Source organism: Sebastes fasciatus, chromosome 15, assembly GCF_043250625.1.
Source record: "Sebastes fasciatus isolate fSebFas1 chromosome 15, fSebFas1.pri, whole genome shotgun sequence".
Classification (NCBI taxonomy): Eukaryota; Metazoa; Chordata; class Actinopteri; order Perciformes; family Sebastidae; genus Sebastes; species Sebastes fasciatus.
The window spans coordinates 20,722,168-20,744,993 of NC_133809.1; the positions used below are offsets into that span (position 1 = coordinate 20,722,168).

Below are 22,826 nucleotides of genomic sequence, written 5' to 3' on the forward strand. Positions count from 1 at the left end.
ATCTTAAAATTAAGAAAGATTCAATTTAAATCTCTCAGTTTAGCTTTTACTGGATTAAATTGAATTCTTTTGCACCAAAACTTTAAACTCCAATTTAAAATGTGATCCACTTTAAACTTAAACTAGAGGAGGTTTAACTTTGAAAATAGCTGCCTTTTTGAGATGGATTGAGCAAAATAATCAAGTTTTCGAAGAACGTTAAGCGACAGACTCGTTTTCATTAAGGAATACATGTATATAGCAGCCGAAAATTAACGCAACCGCCGAATGTGCAACCTCCAAGTAGCAGTGCAGAGGCCATGAGCAAGCCAATGGGGCACGCTCATATGCACGAACATGCACTAAAAGCTAACGCGTCCGGTCCGGCTAAGTAAACAAAGATAGAAGAAGCTCAGATAACAACACACACAGAGCGAGGGCGACTTCATTCTCTGCTCATGTAGACATTACTCCTCTATATCTTTACATTGCAAATATCTGTTGGTCCTATATTAGGCTAATGCCCTGGATATTGTATAGAGCACCTTTAATTTCGGTTTAAACTTGGATTAGTTTTTAATTGTGCAACAGAGCTCTGCTCAATTTCATTCTGGATTTACTAATTTTAAATCTATCTTTGCTAAACTCTGATTAGAACTAATCTTAGATTAAATTGACCTTTATTGGTGGGACCCAGCCTGTGAGTTTAAATCTGGCGGCTGGCCAGTTGCATTTCACCTCCTTTCTGTCTATCCCCTCAGTCCATCCGGTCACACTCCAGTGTATACTACCCAATAAAACAAACACGCCATAAAAAATAATCTCCAAATTCTTGAAATTACAGCTCTCTCATTTCCGTTTTTATGAGGTAGAAAGTATTAGACAGTAACAAAATATCAGGCGCTTCATCTGTTATGCGTCAAGTGCAATATGGCCGGGAAAAGGAAGACCGCTTTTCTGCTTTTAAGAGATTTGTCTCACGCTGTAATTGAAGCCAACAATCAGACCAAAAACATTAGGGTCATGATATTTATAGGGTCTGTTAAAATATACTTCCAAAAAGGGGGCCCCTATTACATGGCTTTTAAATATTCCTTTCACAAAGCAGAAATCATTTTCTGTTGCATTTTTACAGTATTGAGCCTTGATTCAACAGCATTTGGTGGAAAATGACATGCTAGTATACAAATAACAGTGTATGAGGTCAAAAAGCCTTCTCAATCAATTACTGTAAAGTATATGTCACAGTGTTTCTGAGTACTATAACTCACAATCATCAATTTCAAAATATCTGGTGTTCTCAAACACCCACAGACACTCAAAAACCAGCAGCAAACCACCCACATTTTTTTTTTTTCAAAACCTACTTCTTCCCTGATGCAATATTATATTTTTTTTATTTTTTCGTATCAGCCTTGATGTCTTAGAAATGTCTTTTTAGCCTGCTCTGCTCCTCGCAATCAGATGAGGTCACAGCAGTGCAATAGACTCAAAGAAAGACGGCATTTTCACTTCGATTTGTTACAAAACCAGCTAATAGCTGTTGGTTGGGGAGCAAATTCTGTGTCAAAGGCAGCTGGAATGGTTCCATCAGCTGGAGGATGTCCTCTGGCTAGGGTTAATGGGAGTGGAGTGGGGGGAAAGGAACTGCGGAGAGCGCCGGAAGAACAAAATAAAGAACTTTTCAGCTTGGATTTCTCAGAGTAATGCAGGGTCAAAAAACAGGGGTCAAAACCACAATGACATCCTAATCTGGTGTGCGCTTGGAATTGTGTGTATGTGTGTGTGCGCGTAATCCGTTCCGTGCGGTTCACATCATGTCTCATTTCAGCCCAGAATCACAGACAAAGGTCACCGTTTGACCTTTTCACAGCTCAGAATTGCTGCAGCACACTCGGCTGATTAGTGTACACACAGACACACGCAGGCACACTTATACAAAAACTGATAGAAAGACACACACTCACTCAGAAGAGAAAAATTTAAGTAATATAAAACGCTGAGCTGAAAGCACACCAAATCTTCTATTTATTAGAAAACCGCACCGTGTAAGTTCAATTTCCAAACATGTTTACTCTTGGATCCAAATTCAAAGACAAGGACCTAGTTTCTTTGTTATTTAAATGATGTATTCTGGTATTTTCTGGTATTCTTTCCCGCTCTAAATTCCTCTCTCACTCACTCAATCGATGGACAATTAACTTTGTCTTAATGTCACCGCACAGGCTTGTTTTTGTTATGTGTAAAATGTCATGTTTTTTAATGATCAATATAATGATATTGTGTATTTTCAGTCATTACTTGAACATAAACTGCTGAAATAAAGTGAGTGCTTGGAACTGGATTGTGCATTTGTTACACAAGATGGATTTGGTGTAGCTGTGTGCAAAGTACACTGATGTATATGCCAAGAACCCACCTCTGTATGAAGAAATCTAGCCCATTACCGACTATACATTTCCATTTACACATAGTCTGTATATCTACCTTGTTAAATTTCAGTGGGATTAGACTGCTAGATGGAAAGATGGTACTTTAACTGTACATGTCCATTAATAGCTGGGTTTCTTGTTAAAGCAAGCTTCCCAAACCGAGCCAAAATGTAATGTAAATGTAAAAGTATGGGAGCTTATTAGTCGACAGAAAGAGTGGATTTAGTTGGTCTACAGTTTGATGGCGAGCAGACAGGAATGCCTGCTGTGTTGCTGGGACATATAATACTCCATAGCTCGAACACATAGGAAGAATTTCTTGGTTAAAGGTAAAGACAGCGGGATGCAACATTGATGCTGAAGGTATTGTGGCTTTTATGCAGTGTGTGCCGATTGAATCCATTTCCCCTTAAACTATCGTGCATGCCGAAAAAACAAAGGGAATCCAGCTCTGTGGTCACCACAGCAGTTGGCATAGCAACCAATATGGGACCTATCAGCACAGGTGAAACGTGGTTTCGGCCAATCAGAGTGCTTGGGCAGAACTACCTGGTGTGTAAATGTCAGCGAGGGTCAATTGCCGCCACATCATCAGTGATGATGAAAACACACCATTACTGTCACAAAATGTCAACGTGGCCATGGATCTCAGTCTCTCCTAGTTAGAGTGAATAATGTTTGTTCAGTAGGCTGCACGGTCCGTGTGTGTGAGCATGTTAAGTGAGGAAACAAGAGTAAGTGCTTTTTTCAGTGTGAGACAAAAGGCATGCTGGCTAAAATGTTCACTCAGTATGAAAATTACTATGCTAAGACTAACGATTTCCTTTTTTGACAACCTTCTTTTGTGTTCACAATGGCTTTTTGCTTGGCTATTTGTCTTGGTGTGCTCAATATTCAAGGCTGTCTAAAGGAAGGTTTAACTACATCTCAGTAAATCACAGTATAACTACCCAGACAGATACGACTACACCACTGCCAAATGGCATCAACTAGTGCAGATGCTAAATAAGTCTATTCACATTTGTGAACTACTAATGGCGCAGTACGGTGTCTGGGCCAAAAAAAGGAATGCTTTAAAAAAAAAACAAAAAAAACCTGTTCGTCTTTGCATGAATGTGCCTTTAAATTCTAGAACTAAATTAAATTAAATTAAAATGAGAAATAATTGCAGAGGAAATGGTTCTTTGAGTATCCTGATCTGTGCTGTGTTTGATGTATTCTATACAGTTCTGTTCTGTAGGGATGAGCTGTCAATGTGGATATCTTCATTAAAACGGCTCGCTCTTGTTGTGTGATCATTCTGCTCTGTAGCGGGAGAGGCACAAATCATTCATGTGTATAAAAGTAGCAATCACTCCACTACATGTTAAAGTCCTGCCTACAATTTTTACTTTAAAGGTGCTAAATTCAAAATCCAGAGCATTAATATAGCAGCAAAAAACTATTTGCCATGTAAAGATATCGTGAATTAATGTCGTCCTGAGCAGAGAATGAAGTCGCTCTCCCACTTCGTGTTGTAATCCAAGCTTCTCTGTGCTTTGTTTACGTAGCCGGTCCGGCCATGAGTGCATGTTAGTGCATGTGAGTCCCAGTGTGTGTTCCACACTGGCTAGCTCTGCACTGCGCTCATACGAAGGTTACAGCTGATAACGACCCACAGTGTCGTCACGGAAGCGTAGCACCCACCCTTCGGTACCCCCTTAGGTTAAAACTGTTAGCTCTGTCAACACTGTTGCTGTTATTTGCACTGATAGTGTCGTTAGCACTGTTAGCTGCTAGCCTCCGGCTCAGCCGTCACCATGTTGAGAGCTGTGTGGAGGCAATGCCTCAATCGTAGATTTGCTCTGACTTTGTAATTTAGCATCTTTAGGTAAAGCAAGAATTAGAAAGAAAATGAGTACCAATAATAACTTTCAGTGTTAAACTGTTGATGCATTAATGTGTAAGAAGCATTTCAGTGTATGGCTCAGGTGGTGCTACATCTATCTATTTTATATACAGTACTTTTGGGTACTGCAATTAAGAATTGCCTTCTTTTTTTCAAAAAACAAACAGAGATTGGATCTGGACTTATATAGCCACTATTGATGAATTAAAACATGCCTTTATCAGCCCTGATGCTGATCTTGCAGAATGGCTCAGGGCATCCTGACTTCACTCATCTGTGTTTTCCCGTTCTGCTTCGTCCGGTCTTCCCCTTTCCCTCCCTGCTTAGTCTGATCTTTCCCTTCCTGTCCAGTTCTGTTGTAATCTCTCCCGTCTTGTATTGTTCTCAATTTTGTTCTGCTCTGTTCTGATCCAGGGCAGGGCTGTTAGCCAGAGTCACTCCACGCAGGCTGATAGATCCCTCTGGCAGCGGGGTGGATGGGAAACACATGGCCAGCCTTCACTCAACTCAAAAACAACTGCTTGAACCCGGCTTCCCGATGGAAAACTTCTACAGAACATCATGCTGAAACTTGGCAGGACAAGTCTCAATCCAAATCTGTGGAACAGGCCTTTTGTTGTACTGAGGATTGGGTTTGCACAGGCGGGTTTGTGTGCATAGAAAATGTGCAATATGTGTTTATACACGACAGTATGACTGGCCAATCTATGAACTTGCTGTTTCTGTAAATGTGTTTGTGAGCTAAGAGAATATGAAAATAAACACAGAGTGAGATTTACCTAAAATACCTCTCATGAATAATGCGAGGGGAATAATGCGACCAATACACCAGGCATGTTGGACCACCGACACACCACATTATTGTTTACACACGAACATACACGCGCACACACACACAGTCTATCCCTTAAAATAATCTCTCCAATCTCAGCACCACTAAAATATTAAAATACAACCCATGGAAAAAGATTTGGATGAAATCCCTTTCCTGCTGATACATCAAATTTTATTCTCGATGTTACATCTGATAAGCGACATCTGCGCATCTATGTGTAACCGATATATTTATTCATATTTATTTATTGAGTTATAGTAATCATTCCCATTTTTTGCTCACGACATGTAAAGGGGACTTAGGCTGAATGTCTTGGCCAATTTTTTTTCCACACAGGAAACAGCACAGTGGGTGTCCGGGTCTGTGTGTGATGAGTTTATACGCGTGTGCGTTAGTACCTGTTGTGGCGGTGGTCGAGGTTGCAGGTAGGGGCTCTGGGTCGGGCCCGGAGGGGGGGTCTGCTGAGGGGGGCTGAAGTACGGAGGGGTTCCCTGCTGCCCCGCCTGCTGCTGCTGCTGCTGCTGCTGCTGTTGGCTGTAGCCCCCCATCCCCTGCTGGCCATATGGCGCCACCTGCTGAAACAACCAATCACAAAACGGTTAGAGGGGAGACATTAAGGTCAAGGCTGAGGTTGAAGCAAAACGTTCACTTTAAACTAAAAGTAATGAAGATTGGCTGTTAGGTGCGATTAGTAGGCATCACAGTAGGTGCCGGGTGACGTACTATAATAGTCAATCACATAAAAGCCATCTAACCTAAAGTCCTTTTGGAATGACAGGAAAATAAAAACAAAAACATCCCTACACTAAAACTGGCCTCTATCCATTCCCCAATTCATCTGATCGTAACGCTTTTAATTTAGCTCGGACCAGGCTGACAACCGTCTCCCAGCAGTCCTCTGCCTAATGAACTCTCGCTGCAGAAACCTCTAACTTTATGTCCTCTGGCTTGCCAAATGCATCCTCCTCTCTACATTATCTCCGTCTCGGTCAGCTCACAGATGGGATGAGGTGTGTTGGATATTATCGCTGGCCCGTCCCTGGCCGTAACCCTAATGAGGGACACATGGATGAGCCGGGGCATTCCAGAGCGGCGCAGTTAAAAAACTAACTCGCGAGGGCGAAGCCATGCCAAGTGCCGATGCTGCATTACACGGCGGTTATGAGGGAGAATGTGAACAGGGAGTGCGTGTAACAAGCTGGCACCAATACAGTCTAAATCCCTCCTTGTCGTTTGTTATGACTACAGACAGCGCCAGGTGCTCCTCGCTCCTCTAAGGATTTCCTATGGAGGCTGGGTTTTTTTCATTCGCACACACACGCACGCACACACACACACACACACACACAAAGCCAAGCACAGACAATTAAACAACGTTTACGACCACTGGTGAAGCAGTTTGACAGCACTTTTCATGTCATATTTTTTCCCCCGTCATGTCATGTTGCTTTTTTTATTCGGTGACGACCAAGAGTGCCGCCACAAACTCATTAAACAAGCACACAGGCTGTAATTTGGGGCGTGTGCAAAGCTAGTCCACTTCCAGCTTTTGCCCCGAGTTCTAAACTTTGAAATGTCCCTTTAAATCTTCCTTGGCAGGCTTGGCAAAGTAAAACTCTCACAAACTCAGACTGATTTATATCTCAAATGACGGTATTATAGGGGACTCCGACGTGACGGAACTACTACGCTACGGCCTTGTCAGATCAAAAGTAAAGAGCGCACACATCCAGAGTTGTGGTTTTACAGTGACTGTTATGAGTGAGGAAACCCAGTCATAAAAGCGCTGTTGAAACTGGTGTAAAATACAGTGAAATCTGATCTGGCTGCAGAGGGCAAGTGGAGATTAATACGTTTGAAACAGTTTTGAAGAGTAACTTCCTTTGAGTGGGTGCTAAAAAAGAAATCTTCTCTCTATGCCGGCAGAAGCTTTTTGACTCTCTGAATAGAGATGATTGGACAATGTAGAATACTTTTCACTTCAATGGAAATTTGATTAGAAAGGACAGGTCTATGTGTGTATGTGTGTGTGTGTGTGTGTGTGTGTGTGTGTGTGTGTGTGTGTGTGTGTGTGTGTGTGTGTGTGTGTTCAGAGTGTGTGAGAGTGTCATTAGGCCGATGAGACAGACAGACAGGGCGAGATCAGTCTAGCTGGCAGAGAGGTTAATAGCATGGCCCTGCTCATGCCAACAGCACCACTGGATTCATTACTGCCGGCCGGGGCAACACACACGCACGCACACTCACAACGCACGCAGACACGCACGCACACACACACGCACACACAAACACACACACTTACAGACATACTCTCATACCAGTGTACTCAAATGAATTCACATGAATTGAAGATGTCTGTATATTATGTGGGGATTTGTTAAAGTAAGAAAGACAAACAAATGCTCTCTCTCTCTCTCTCTCTCTCTCTCTCTTTCTCACACACAACACACACCAACGTCATTAGATGTGGATCAAAGCCACCCTGACAAAACAGAAGCAACTCTATCCTGTGATCAGTGATGACAGGCTGGTGTAACACACTGGGTTTCAACTGGAACACTACTGTTCTGGGATTGGCGAGGATTAGGTCGCCATGGAGATCGAGACCAGACAACCGTGGGTGGGTTCCTTTCTCAGTCGAACACAATGACAGGCAGACAGACAGATATGGGCAGACAGTGACAGATAGACAAGAGGAATAGATAGACAGACGTAGGCAGAGAGGAAGACAACACGCACACAAAAGGGTCAACAGAGAATGGCTCTTTAGGTTTGTGCCACCGAAGAATCCTCTTGGTGCTATAAATAACCTTGTTAGAAAGCATGAAAAGCTAATGAATAAATAATAAACTACACTGGTTTCTGTTGTCTTTAAAACTGCCAGTTTGAGTTGCTGAGATTTTATATGTAAAAATACACCTGGGACACAGCTAGCAAGCGCGCTGGAACAAGAAAGCTTCAACACACCAATGTTACGTCTGCTGTCTCTCTTTGCTTCAGGATAAAGTGTCCCATGACTGACTGGATGGGTAAAAATAAACTTGTAGAGCTTATAGTATAATGTCATGCTATGTGATTCTTATTTTCTGGATTTTCAAATTTGTAAAATTCAAGAACTCTTGCTACATCTAGGACAACTTGTGTGCAAATTTACTGGGTCCATACCTTTTCAACTAATTGCAATTAGGCCTGTCACGATAACTATGGAGGACGAAACCTGCCAAAATAAAAAAATTAATACTTTATTCATTTGTTCATGCATTCAATTTCTTGTTCATTTAATGTCATATTTATTGAATTATAATGTCATTTATTTATTCATTTTAGATTTTTGCAGGTTCCGTCCAATGATTTATTTCTTCAATCCTAAAGTATGTGTGCTTTTTAAATTAACTTTTCTTTCCTTTTACAGCCGACGTCATCAAAAATATGCGCGTGCATGTTGGCAACGAAAGTGGCATTTTGCCCAAGCCATCCAGACAAGTTTGCAAGCTTTAAACAGTGAATTGAAATGATTACCACCATCAAAATGTCTGCTTGTTGTGTGTTCAGTTATGAGAATCGATATTCCAACAGCGGACTCAAGTTCTACAGAATTCCAACAGGATGATAACCATTTCACTGTTTCAGCTTAACAAGTGGCAATGTTAACTGGTGACTTTCAGCGGAATGTGTGGGGGTTGCTCGTAGTAACTGGTTGGCGTCGATAATAAACACAGATAAGTATTAGGTAGTATATAGGCTTTGTTTTGCGTCACTATGAGCAACCACGACGCATTCGGCTGAGAATCACCAATTAACATGATCACTCGTTAAACCAAACGTGTTGAATACCACTGGACTGAGGACATGATCAAAAATAGTCGTGATTGCAGCAGTCATTTCAAAACTCAATAAACTCAAAACTCTGAGTCTGTCATGGTATTTGATGTTCTGTACATGATCACAAATAACGTAGTTGTAAGCATCTGGTGACATGTATGCTCGTAATTTCTCGCTGGTATAACGTTACATGCCAGGTTTCTCCACAAAATACATGTATATATATTGAGCCACTGAATATTGGGCCTCTTGCTAATGTCTTCTACCCACTCACTGATAGCACAAGGATCTGGAAAACCAATTTGTTTAGGTTGCATTCGCGGTCTTTGGTGGTTAATGCCCTTGCGTAGCTTGACAAGCTATTGCACTCCGCCGCACTTCTGTTGCCAAACTGCGCGTGTACACTTACATACATCATCATTGTTTGTAAACTGTAACTATGATGATCACTTGTCTCTTGATTGGGTCTTCCCAGCAGATTCCTTGTTTAAACACTTCTATGACATGGGGAAGTCGTTACCATGGCCAAAGTTGGTTATTGTACTGTGGTTACTGAGCTATAATTTATATATATTTCTCCTTATTGTTGACATCTAGCTCCTTTTCAAGCTGTCTGTAACTACTTTACAAAGAGAAAACCTTTTTAGGGGACCTTTAAAGAAAGTCCATTTTCAGCGTATTCAAGAACAGATACTGACAGATATGCAAGCAGGTAGACAGGCAATCAGGTAAGCAAGCAGAAGAGACAGACATGAAGACAAACGAAAAAAAGAGGCAGAAATATCGCCAGTCAGTCAGTCAAATAGGAACAGAGACAGCAGGCAGACTGGAGGTCTAACAAGTAGCAACCTGTCACCGTGGCTTTGGGAGGGAAGAAAGAGTCATTCAAATGCAGCTTCTGTTTGATCGCTGGGGGCGACTGTATGAATGTACTGTACCTACTGAGTACACACCAGCTCACTGAAACCTGATTCTCTTTGACTGAAAATATGCTTAGTGATAAACAGACTGTGCTGTGCTGTTGCTTATACCAATAAAAATAACTGCTGGAAGTAGAAAATAAGACCATTTTCTGCCTTTTTCTTCCACTCAGGTGTGTGGAAGCAGACAAAATAACAGTGTGATTTATCCAGAGTGTCTTGGCAGGCACACAGTGTCAAATAAATGTCTGTAATGAAATGACAACAGATGTGAAATGCTGTAGGGAGAAATGACGCTGAATAGACGTCCTGCGAAGCAAATAATTCACCATAAACTGCAGAAACAGTGTGATGAAAACAAAAGCCTTGGCGGCATATTAAGATACAAAGACACAAACACCGAGAAGAACTCAATCAAAAATCTATCAAAACAAGAGTCATATGCAAAGGCAGACAATATCTTCCTGCTCTGCAAATGGAGGGGAATAAATAGCCACGCTAACCCTCATCCATGGCAGTAGTGCGCATGTGTGTGTGTGTGTGTGTGCCTTAAATCAGCCGTTTAAAAACCTTGCACGGAACACGGCACTGCTTGTAATTCAATTGGGCCAATGAGCAATAGACAGGAATTTTCATAATTCTGTCGAAGTGGCGATACGGCTGGCTGGCAACCGGGACCCGCAGGTCGCCCGTTTTGAGTGACAGATGGGCTCAGCCAACCAGAGAGCTAAGCAGAGCCACCACCCCGACCCCTGAAGACACACACACATACACATACACACACTGACAGGCATGACAGGCACACACCAGCATTAGCATGCTATCATGCTAGTAGGCCACCACCGAAGTGCCAAGATTGAAATAAAAAGATGAAAGGGTTACAAGTAATAAAGAGTCAGATGAGCTGACAAAGAGTCCAAACGGAAAGGAGAAAGCAACATAAAGCATGATACAGACATGTGAAGCAATCCAGCGATGGTGGCAAAGGAAAATGTTTAGAGAGACAGAGATGGAGAGATAGGCGGAGGGGAGATAGACGAGGGGTGTTGCAGACTGAGATACTTAAAGGGATGGATAAAGCGATGTTTCACATGATAAAGTCAGAGGGAGACAGATACAGACGTGATGCAGACAGAGAGATATGTGGAGAGAAAGGGGCGACATGGACAAGTGTAAAAGAGAAGCGGAGGAAGGGAGGAAGGAAGGAAGGAAGGAAGGAAGGAAGGAAGGAGTCTTAGAGGATGGATGGGGGTAATGTGAAATGATGAAGACGAATGAGGAAGAAAACGTGAAAGAGCTTCGGCGGAGCTTTAAGTTCTTTTATACTCACATCATTTGAGGAACATATGGGAGAGGCAGAGACAGACAGACAGACAAGTAGATTTGATAATATAGATCCCACTGCTAAGATTGGCACCAGGAGCACCAGGTGAATGTAATTAATGAATTACCATTAACGAGCTGGGATAGAACAGCAGCAGGAGATTGAGTTCTGATGGCTACTTGCTAATACTAAGCAGGTTAAAGCTGAAAAGGGACACAACTTAGAAAATAAAAAATATATTTTATTATGAAAAAAAACGTAATTAAAAAAATAAAATCATAATTTTTTTTAAAATGTTGTTTGTCTTTTATTTTTAGGTGTGCTGTGCCGAGCCGACTTTTTCAGTCCCGATACCAATAGCAATACCTGGGCTGTGGGTATCGGCCAATACCTAGTAAAGATCTGATACCAATGTTTGATTAAGAAACTGCATGCCTCACTGTGTGAAAGTGGCTGGATCAGGCTTGACTTAGATATTGCTTTCCTAACTTTGTAACAAGATGTAACAAATAAATACAAAGATATACATTTACTGAAATGTATTGAAATAATAAAATCGTACCCTAGAGATCTTCAAAATTAACAGGAATTACAATTCAATTGTAAACATTTTTAATGCAGCAACAAATTGGTCAAAACTTAAAAATGTCACTAAATAATGTATATTGTACACAAACATAGCTTGATTGACGTCCAACAGTGCATGTATTATATAATTCATGTTGGTATAAAACAGTAAAGCATATTGATTTTTTTTTAACAGTATACTATAAAGACTGTTATATAGTATATAACATATACAATTACTACATGGATTTGGCCCACACCAACTGTTTCCAGTTACATCAGGTGTTATTACACCAGTGATTTCACTAACCAGCATGTCTCCAACCAGAAAGAAGGAGCTAATCAGTGAAATTGCCTGTTCCATGTCCCAATTCCATACTGCATACTAAAAGTATGCAGTACACTACATGCACTATCTTTAAATTTCATAGTACACTGTTTCAGAAGTTACACATCTACAGTATATGTATAACAATCAACATACTTTGCCATCTTTGTTTAACTTGAAATGATGCAGTACGAGACAACTGCTGTCAGACGTCACTCAAACTGTAACTTTGTAATGTCACTGTCATTTGAACGTGATGAAGAGGAAACAAAAAAATGTTTTTCCAAAGATGTATTTTTTGTTTGTCTGTTTTCTGAGGTGTTCCTAGAGTCAAAATTTTCATTTCATTTTTTTTTACGGACTGAGCAGCACCTCAATTTCCTTTGTGCAACGCACTGTGGTACAATATTGACAGCAAACTCAAAAATAAAGCAGAGTTTGTATGCACACTGACATGTTTGAGTATATTTAATTACACGGCTCTGGTGTCCGTAGTGTCAGGGCTGGACTGAGAAAACCCATTGCTGTTTGACACCTGACCCTGATCTATACAGATGGAAATGCACAAACAGACACTTAATAATAATAATAATACTAACAAACAATCCAACATCCCCGCAGTGACGGCACGCTGACGGAAATAAATGATAGAATACACCGTTAGCACTATATTATATTTATATCCTGCACAGAAACTGATGGATGCTGTAATACCGTATACCTGCTTTGCTAACATTAGCATACATTACACTAAAAGCCCAATGTCATCGATTCAAGATGACATTTTTATATATAATCCCGTCCAAGTTTCATTAGGTAACTTGGCACCAAGCTAAACACGTCTTTTATTACTTGGACTTAATCATACAAGATAGATATTGATCAAGATTCTGTTGTTGTAGTACGTTACGTGTGTTTGTCCCAATGGCAGTCATTTTTCTTCAGCATTTTATTGCAAATGGAAAATAAGTCTTCTTCTACAATGGTCCCACATTACTTATGTAAGGTACCTGAGGGCCAGTATAGAGGAATATAAGGACATAGAACTGTAAGGCTTAGTTACTGTGCCTAACTGATGGACAACTAGTCTTTTAAAATAGTATTATCATGAGTTAATCGCAGCATCACTGGAGGGATGGATGTGAATATACAAAAGTCGGCTACATTAAAATAATTACAATTGTAAACAGAGTGAAAAAGGAAACTGAATTTTCTTTTCATATTCAGACTCCCCAGCAGTTCAGTAAAGATAAAAGCTAACTTAAAGGCATATAATCAAAGGAAATTTCAGCAAGAGAGCGCAGCAGGGAAACAGTAAGGGAGAAATGGTAGTGTTGACGGATCTGTCAGTCAAAAGAATGAAGAAAAACCCGTATCAAAATAACTTGCGTATTTGACATAAGTGGCTGCAGCATTTAAGTGATCCAACTGTAACATTTTTCAGGTTGACCTGCATCTTTCCTTTTCCTATTGCTGTCGGATCTATGACAACCTTACAATCTCTGCCTGTAAAGAAAGACCTGGTTTTTAAAATAGTTTGATAAAGTAAAATAAAAACAATAAGAAAAAAAGTAGAATCTCGTGTTATGAAAATGAGGAGGACAAAGACTTGATTAAAAAGTCTATGATACACATTTCCACACTAATTCTAAGCAAGTTAAAGCGGCAAAGCGACAAAAGTTAATATATATATTATATTATAAAAAATAAATTTTTAAAACAAAATAAATATATTATTATTTTTTAGAATTTAGTATTTCTTTTATTTTTGAGTGTGCTGTTGATACACACTATTGTCCCACAATGCAATGCACAAACGAAAAAGAGTTGATACTCAGAGCTGAAAAACATGTAAACAAATCGGAGAAGGTGGTGAGACAGCTCAAAAAAAGCTCAAGAAATCCAAAAACGAAATAGAAAATATATGAAAGCCATTGGCTTTTAATAAGTTGCAGCTTGACTGACGTCCAACAAAGCACATAAATGTACCCTTAAATGTTCCTGATAGTAGTGATATCTTTAGATAAAGCTAAAGAATATTGTCCTTTTTTTGGTAATCTTTTAATTAACTTTTATTTATAGGGCATTTAAAAAAAAAAAAAAGATTAGATTAGTATCATTATAGAAATATATCTTTACTCAAATTTAATTTGTATGGATCTTGTATCCATGACAATATATTGTGCGGGAACTTTTGCTTTGACTTCATCTTCCTACACACCTGTCTACTGGGTTTGCATTAGGCAACACTTAGTTTGTCACTGAATCATAGAAAATTAGTTATAATACTACAATAAGCTTTCTAATTTAGTGTATGTCAAGATGTTTGAACCATAGGATCATTGCTAAGAATGCACACACAAGATAGTGGCTACAGGGCGCATGTGCTGTTGCTGAAGTCTGTCACTGCCAATATGAACATCCTCTCTCCTCATTTTTCTAACATACAAAGTTGACATCTAAAGAAACACATTAGTTCTTTTACGTCTGAGCTGTGCTGGCACGGCTGACAAGAGGTTATCATTACACTCAGGACCCAAAACAAATCAACCAGCTTCTTCAGCTCTGTGTGGCGATAAGATCAGCCGCTCGCAGCCGATACCACGTGCCCTCATCTCTTGTATACAGAATGAGATGGAAACGAAGGTGAGTCCCTTAATGAAATGTGAGGCATCGGAGGGACGGATCAGCATCAACAGGCTCATGATTAAACATTAGGGGAAAGAAGAAGGGGACGCATCGTCGTCATCATCCTCGCATCTTTACCCCCCCAAGGTGACGCCGCTCTCCGTCGCTCTATACCTCTCTTTGATATCTCTTTCTCTCGCTCCTCCCCCTCCTCATACACCGGGAGGCCCTTGACACCTCGAGGAATAAGCTGCCCTTGGAGGACTGAGAGAAAGAGCGAGGGATAGGAGGAGTGATATACGGGACTCTCAATTGTGACGTGCCACTAACCTGAACCTAGACACTACACATCAAGACTAAATATAAAATCATAGAAACGCCGTCACACTCAACAAAAGAAAAACAAGGCTGCAGAGAAATTTGCTGGTATTTTTTTTTTTTAAAGTATGAAGCAAGGTGCACTTCATATACCGCAGGTTTTTTATTCCCAAATAAAAACACAAGCCTGTCTATTCAAAGATTGTGACTTATCGACCCCGTGATAATGTTAACGTCGCATTGACGGCGTGTGAAAGCGAACAGATAGCGTAGCTATCGACTGTTAGACACACAGGTGTGTTTTTCTATATTTTCATCTCGGATTCCTTTCTGAAGACTGTCAAACCTTGCTCCCTGCCCCCTGTCTGTCTTTCTTTATTTTCCCCTCTCTCTAATTCTCTGTTTCTGCTCACATCAATTGATGGCTGGCTGCGACTAGCGATGCCTGTGTTGTTCCAAGCAGAGCCGTAATGGAGACATTTGGAGAGGCAGAGCAGGGCAGGTTAATGCTCTCTGTAATGTGTGTGTGAACAGCGATTTATTTTTTCTATTTTTTCTTTTTTTTTGCGAGAGGCTCTGGGCCCCGTGCCACCGGCTCCAAATGTTTTTCCCCTACTAAACTCCTGACCCCAATCTGTGGCCAAGAAAGACAGAAGAGAGAGGGGAAATTGAGAAAGAAGTAGGGGGGAAAAAAAGCAAATGTGATTCATTGGGGGGTCAAAAATGGATATGAATGAGAGATGAAAGAATGCTGAGGTGCAGATGCTGATACTGTTATAGTTATAGCAGGCTTTCCCAAAGAGGAGACTGGTAAATAGATCATCAGCTGAAATATTTCTTGACAGAATTTCTCAATGTTTAAGTTGGATATTTAGTGGAGAGAAGGCTACCTAATACTGGATCTAACTCAAACTAAATCCTGTCTTGACGTATAGAAAATGATCATCATTAAATAACAAAGGGGAGAAGAAGGAAAGAGAAGGCTCGCGACACATGTAAACATCACAATTCAGCACAAAAAAGCCCTAAAATGTCTTTCAGATCAATCATTTCCGCACGCAGCGTCATTTTTCACCGCTCGCTGTGATGACAGGCTCGAACTTGTGTAGGAGTCATGTCAATTACATCTGAACAGGGAGGATGGAGGGAGGGAAGGGAAGGGGACTTCTAGTTGAAACACGCTCGTTCACCATTAGCGGTCGACATCAGCGCAGGAGATTATACTCGTATTTCACATCCCCTGCTGCGAGGCTGTCTTTCTTGGATGCTGAGGTGCCGCTGTGTTAAATGACAGTGACACCATGGATCGTCGAGTTCCTTCAGGTCAGTGTGGCTACTGTACGGTGTGTTGGAGATGAATCAGGTGCTGGTGATGTGAAGGATGACGGGGTAAAAGGGGTACAGACAGGTAGGCCTGTGTTGTCCATGACACCTTACTTTGGAAGTATCAGCCCCTCAGTTTCACTTTTTGTCGACCGTTATAAGGTGTTGATTCAACTTTGTGATCATTAAAATTGTATTGCGTTATACTGAGGTGTTTCTATTATTTTGTCCTCCCCATTTGTATCAATGAGGGTAGGCTAAACAAGAGAAATGCCTCTCTGTATAATGCAATACACTTCAACAGCACCACAAATGTCCAAAATGACCATAAAGTTGAATCAACACCTCTCTAGTTTGAGCTAGGTGTACTAATAAACTGGCATCTGGGTGTATAATTAACAATTATTAATTTATTGTCATGTCAACCAGCTTGATAGGAATTTTATGGTGTTTCACTCAGATAAAAGAGAAAAACAGGAGCAAGCATACATCACTGTATGATCCCCAAACAACAAAACACGTACACCACCATTCCATTATGACCCGAAAGATCTATAAACCGTGTTGGCCTGAATATAAAATGATGTTTTATACTTAGAGGTGCTAAAATCAAAATTCAGAGCATATCTATTGCCTCCACAGGGCTCTCAACATGGCGACGGCAGGGGTGTACTGTAAATCACAAGTTTCACCATAATACCATATTATATTGATTTGGACAACGATATGATATTTGCTGATATCACAGTCTGCCACGATACGATGTTCTTTAATTCAGGGGCCTGCTCCGGATATGAGGCAATATCATTTGTCTACCTAACACAATCAGTCACATTTACATCAACTCATAAAAAGCAACTAAAATGTGCTACACTTCCGCAACAACACTGTCGGTTGGGACGGCGTTATCAGCTGTAACCGCCGTATGAGAGTGGTGCAGAGCGGTGGCCGTGAGCTAGCCAGTGGGGCACGCTCACATGCACGAACATGCACTAAAAGGCACACTTGGCCTGTCCGGCTATGTCAACAAAGCACAGAGAAGCTCGGATTACAATACACACAGTGCAAGAGCGACTTCATTCTCTGCTCAGGTAGACATTACTCCTCTATATCTTTACATAGCAAATAGTTGTTTTTATGCTATATTAATGCTCTGGATATCGTAGAGAGAACCTTTAAACATTCAACTCTCTCTCTCTCTCTGTCTCCGGTGGTTGTGAAGAAAAACAGTAGTGACCTGAATGCTTTACCTTCTGAGAGCGTTCATGATGTTTGGATTCTACTGATCTACTAGCTAATGATGATTCTCTTGAGATGGTATAATGGAATTTAAAATATTTAAAGGCTACAGCACGTTCACAGTATTTCATTTAAAGACGGTATTTATTTACCGTATTTATCTTCCTGTATTTAGCGCTTATCTTAAAAGGTGTTGCAAAAGTCGTCTTAAAATTCAGATTTTTATATTCAAGTCAATACAGTATGCTAGACGTACTTTGAAGTTAGACTCCATAGTCTATAGAACCGGGCTCCATCTTCATCCTCTCATACCAATCTAACACCAAATGGATGGATGTGAGCAATACACAGAGGCTGAATCCAGGTAACACCTTGATCATGCCAATCTATGCCTTCTCAGATCTGTTTTCAAATGTTGATAGCGTGTCACGTCTCTTGAATCCTCCGCTCTAAAAATGAAGCCCAGAAACCGAGACGCAGGAGCAGACTTGACCTGTGTAAAAATCTATCTCTAATCTGAAAGAAAAAACTGAGATGAATTCTCGGTGAGCCAATTAGAGCAGCGACTAATCCCCTAGTAACTCGGCAAAGACGTAAAGCATCCCTTTCTTTTCTCTCCCTTCCTCGCTCCCTCCGTTTCGCTCCACTTTCATCTCTCTGCTCTTTTATCTTATCAATAGGCGCATATAGAGCGCCGCAGACACAGAGCGCCGAGTCTGGATCTTTCAAAAACACTCCCGTTTGTGACGTTTTACACCGATTGCCTGCATTCAACACAAAATTATATTAAATTCCATCACTTCACCTGCCTGCGCGAGAATGATGGGAGTCTGAAGCTCGTACAACTAATGCAACAGCAAGAAAAAACTGACAGCTGGGTTTGTAATTTCACTAATGGCTCACAGAAGTATAATCCACTGGGGCATATCATATACTGTATATCACAATTTAGTTTTATACACTATGTGCATGTCATGCTTGTCCTGAATGAACACAGAATTCACTAATGCGTGTCACATTCTGTGTTTTGCTATCTTCCTCCAGCATATACACACTTTACATTGATATAATTGATAGTGTCGCTTCAACTGGTCTGTGAAACGGGAGGGGTTTTCTCCCCTCTCTCCAGTTAATGGCCACGTAGCATCATCTCCACGTGTCGTCTGATTGGCTGAGAGCCACTCCACAGCAGCGGGGTAATAAAAGTTACAAATGAGAGCAGGCTATTAGATCCATTGACGTGCGTAGGCTAGCTTGCTAATTAATTGATCCTGAAACTTCATCTATTCTATAGCCAGAGAGGAACCCTTAATTAATCAGCCTTTCCATATCGTTGTCCTCCTTTCTTTCAATCCTTTTCTCTCTCCTCCTTTGACCCCCCCTCTCTCTTTTTCCCTCTCTCTCTCCCCCCACCCCTAATGTCTTTTTTAATTGTGAGGTGAAAATGCCCACGGTCCCATGGGCTGGCATGGAGTGCAGGTCTGGAGTTGTGGAGGAGATAGAAGAAAGAAAGAAAGTGTGTGTGTGTGTATCTGCATGATGGAGATGTGTACTTTTGAACAGCGAGCCTCCGGTGTTTCAAGAGCCTCTCAAAAAGGGAGGGGCGTGACGAGGCTGGAGTGGTCCCCTTTGTACCCCCACCCCTCCTCTGCCTCCATCTTTCCTGGCAGAGGGGCTGATTTATTGGGGCTTCCCAGCCATCCGTCAGAGCCAGCAGCGCTGGCTGCATTAACCCCAGAGACAACCCCAGCACCCGGGGCCCCTAAGTGCTTCCAAGTGGCCCTCGCTCTCCCCACTGGTGAGGATCCCCCCCACCCAGGCTCAATCGATGTCGTAAATTACCCATCTAACTCCCTAAAGTCGATAGTGCACAAGATGATGTTTGGACAGACAGGGATTTTTACAGCTTTTTGTTTTAATGGAAACTTAAAAGCCCGGTCACTATTCTCTGGCCAAGGTAACTATACTCACAAATTAAGTTTTAATTATCAGCATTTTGCGTGTTTCTCAACTGGTAATAATTAAAAGTACAGGCTAGATTTAGTCAAACGTTTACAAACTTGTCTCTTTTTATTCTTGTTAGGTATTAAACCTGCAGTAGGCAGAATGTTTTTGGCATCATTTGGCAAAAAAATCCATAATAACCTTTCAGCATATTGTAATTTAAAGAGATAACTAGACTTCTGCACCTCCTCATGGCTCTGTTTTCAGGCTGTAAAAAATCTATCCCATGACAGTAGAGCTGTCAATCACTCGCAAACTCCGATCAAACGGTCAAACTAGGCAGCGCTGATCAAATAAGAATTAATATTCAGCCCATGATGGGAGACTTTGGCCAATCGCAGGTCATTTCAGAGAGAGAGCGTTCCTATTGGCTGTGCTCCGGCTGGTGGGTGGTGCTTGGTATTTCCACAACTGATCTCAAAATGACTGCCGGGTCACAAACTTTCTCATTTTACAGCTAAACAGTATACTACAAGATGTTTCTGAAAACATTTGAGGCGAGAAATAGGCATTACAGTAACAGAATATTGATTCCTATTTGATCAGCGCTGCCTAGTTTGACATGAGTGATTGACAGCTGCTCAGAGACAGCAGGCTCCAGCTCGGCTCTGATTGGTTGTCTTCCTCCGGTCTGTGAAATCTTGCAGATGTCGTTAGGAGCACCAGAGGACACAGAGGCACATCCTTTTTTTCAGATTACCTGTCTCATGCACTACTGTCAGGATTTAGTGACCGTTTTATAAGAATATTTTTTTTGAAATAAAAAAACAGGTGTTACTAATACGACTAATGATGGCTCCGTTCCGTTCAAGTGTCCCAGTAAGCCATGACAGTGTGACAGTGAGCCAGCGTGCACAACACCAGGACCCTGAAACTGAAGCAGCTAAATGGAATTCAGCCATCATTCATTTCAATATTTACACCTGTGCTTTTCCTACTGTGACATATTAAAACATCTTCTGCGAAAAAGGCCTATTCCGTTACGATACCACAAAACAGAAAACATTTATTATAACAACGAAATTCAAATAACAGCTTTATTGAGTGTCTACAATTATTTTTCAAAAAGCACTACAATGTGTCGTTGACAGTTGCACGACGCTGGTTTTAATTTAGTGGTTTCCACTGTAAAACATGTTGTTGTATTGCAGAAGTTAAGCACATGAAGTGAATAAAAACAAAGGCGAAGAGCCATCTTGAAATGTTGCGTATTATTTAGGAATGTACACAGCTCGCCCAGTTGAATGTAATACAGGTTTTTAAAAGAATACATGTGTATTATTTTTTGGTTCATTCGTCTTTTCTTTATTTTGCCCTCTGATTATTACTGAATTGATTGAAAAAATAATCTTTAAAAAGAGAGTGGGACTTGGAGAAAAAGGTATACAAAGCGCTGAAGGACGGCAGGCTTGTGAAGGGGTGTTGTGGTTTGTATGGACTGAACAGGCGGCGGGTCAGCCACATTCCCACTTGACTTTAAATGCTTGGCTTCTATTAAGTTGGCCCAGTGTGTAAGGAACAAACAGCCAACACTGGTAATGGTTTCTGCCTGACTCCTTGACACAATCACCCCCCCTCCACACTCACACACTCACACACACATAGACACACACTCTTTCCTTTTTCTATTTCTCTCTCTCTTTCATTTTCCAGGATATCTTTTTTTCCCTCCTGCTCTTTCTCCCATTCCTTCACCCCTCCCCTCTTTTCACATCAAACACTAATGTTTCCTTCAAATTCCTTTCCCTCTCCGTCTGCCAACTTTGAAATCACAGGAAATTACGCTAAGAATTGGCGGGTTTTTTTTCTTCTTCTTCTTCTTCTTCTTCTTCTTCTTTTTTTTCGCTTTCAACTTCATTCCACTTCCCAAACAGACGCTTTTCTCGTGTGGCCTGTCATCCCCAAGACACCCGCCTCCTTCTTCTACATCCTCCTCTTCTTGTTTTTTTTTTTTCTTCTGCTGATATATTTGTTCTGGCTCCCATCACTCCACACACACACACACACACACACACACACACACACACACACACACACAGTGTCTTGCGCTCTTTCACATGCACGCTCCGTCTCTCACCCTTTGTGACACACTCAAACGGTCTCTCACAGAAGCGCATGCAGACGCGGCATGACGCTAACTACACCTAATACAGGTTCTAGGCTGATTTGCTGGAGGCTGGTAGGAAAGGTTGTTTTTTTTCTCCGAGACATCAACAGCGAGATCGGTGTCTGTGCTTGCCTCCTATGGCTGGATCAAGGAAAGGAGGCCACGAGGAAGAGTACCTAATTGGTAGTGAACTGCACTGTTAAGAATTTGTCACAACGTGTGTGTGTGAGAGTTCATGTGCGATCACGTCTGTACTGTCTGTGCAAGCATGTATGTGACTGAAGAGAGCTCCAGACATTAAGCTTGAGGGTCTGAACAGGTAAACACGGTCCCCCCCAGAAACAACGACTCAATCTGGACTGAAGGGTCACATACAGCCTCTGGGTTACACACACAGAGTACCTTTACATGTACACCAATAACTCTACCACTGTAAACAACCAGATTAAGATAACAGTTCAGTCACAGTGTTTATATGAACTATGGGAGAGGTCTTTGTAGAAGCTCTTAGCTTCCTTCCTCTCCTTCACAAGCTTTTTTTATGTGAATGTGTCAATACAACATGTACAACATGTAGGCGTTAGTGTGTTTATGTATGTAAATGTCACCGTGCGGATATTACATCTTTTATATAGCTGAGTATTTTAAGGTGGAAACCAATATAGAGAAATAACAATAAATAGCTGAGTTGTCATGATTTGTGGTTATGCACATGCCACAGAGATTCAAAACATTGAAGAATACAGATCTGGTACACAACACACCAGGGGTGTAACGATACGTTTTTACAACGATACGATACGTATCCCTTTCCATGGTACCGATGCAATTCAAGGACGATATGTGGCTCATCTAGAGCGATACGATACGTTTCAATGACTTGAAATCGATACATTAACTTTTTTTTTGCCAAAAATTCAATCAGTGTGACTGTGAAATAAATAGCTGGATACTGGACAGTGCAGGTCAGGATTCATCAAAGTTTTTCTTCTAAGGGAATCAGGGATAAATGAATTATGGATATAAACAAGTTAACAACGATTAATGGCAAATGCATATACCTTTTATTTGAAAATAATAAAAAGTGCAACTTCAGGACCCGCTTCAGTTCT

At 41.1% G+C, this 22,826-nt stretch overlaps 1 protein-coding gene across 6 annotated transcripts in view; it reads right to left on the minus strand.

Annotated features, from left to right (window-relative positions):
- The window catches only part of LOC141752062 (AT-rich interactive domain-containing protein 1B-like), a 235,278-nt gene that overhangs the window by 146,002 nt on the left and 66,450 nt on the right, over positions 1-22,826 (minus strand). For 5 of the 6 annotated variants that reach the window (XM_074609864.1, XM_074609863.1, XM_074609859.1 and 2 more), the window contains one exon: positions 5,533-5,709. In XM_074609864.1, the coding sequence (XP_074465965.1) occupies positions 5,533-5,709 (177 nt within the window). The remainder of the gene's footprint in view (positions 1-5,532; positions 5,710-22,826) is intronic. The other variant, XM_074609860.1, reaches the window with a different exon arrangement.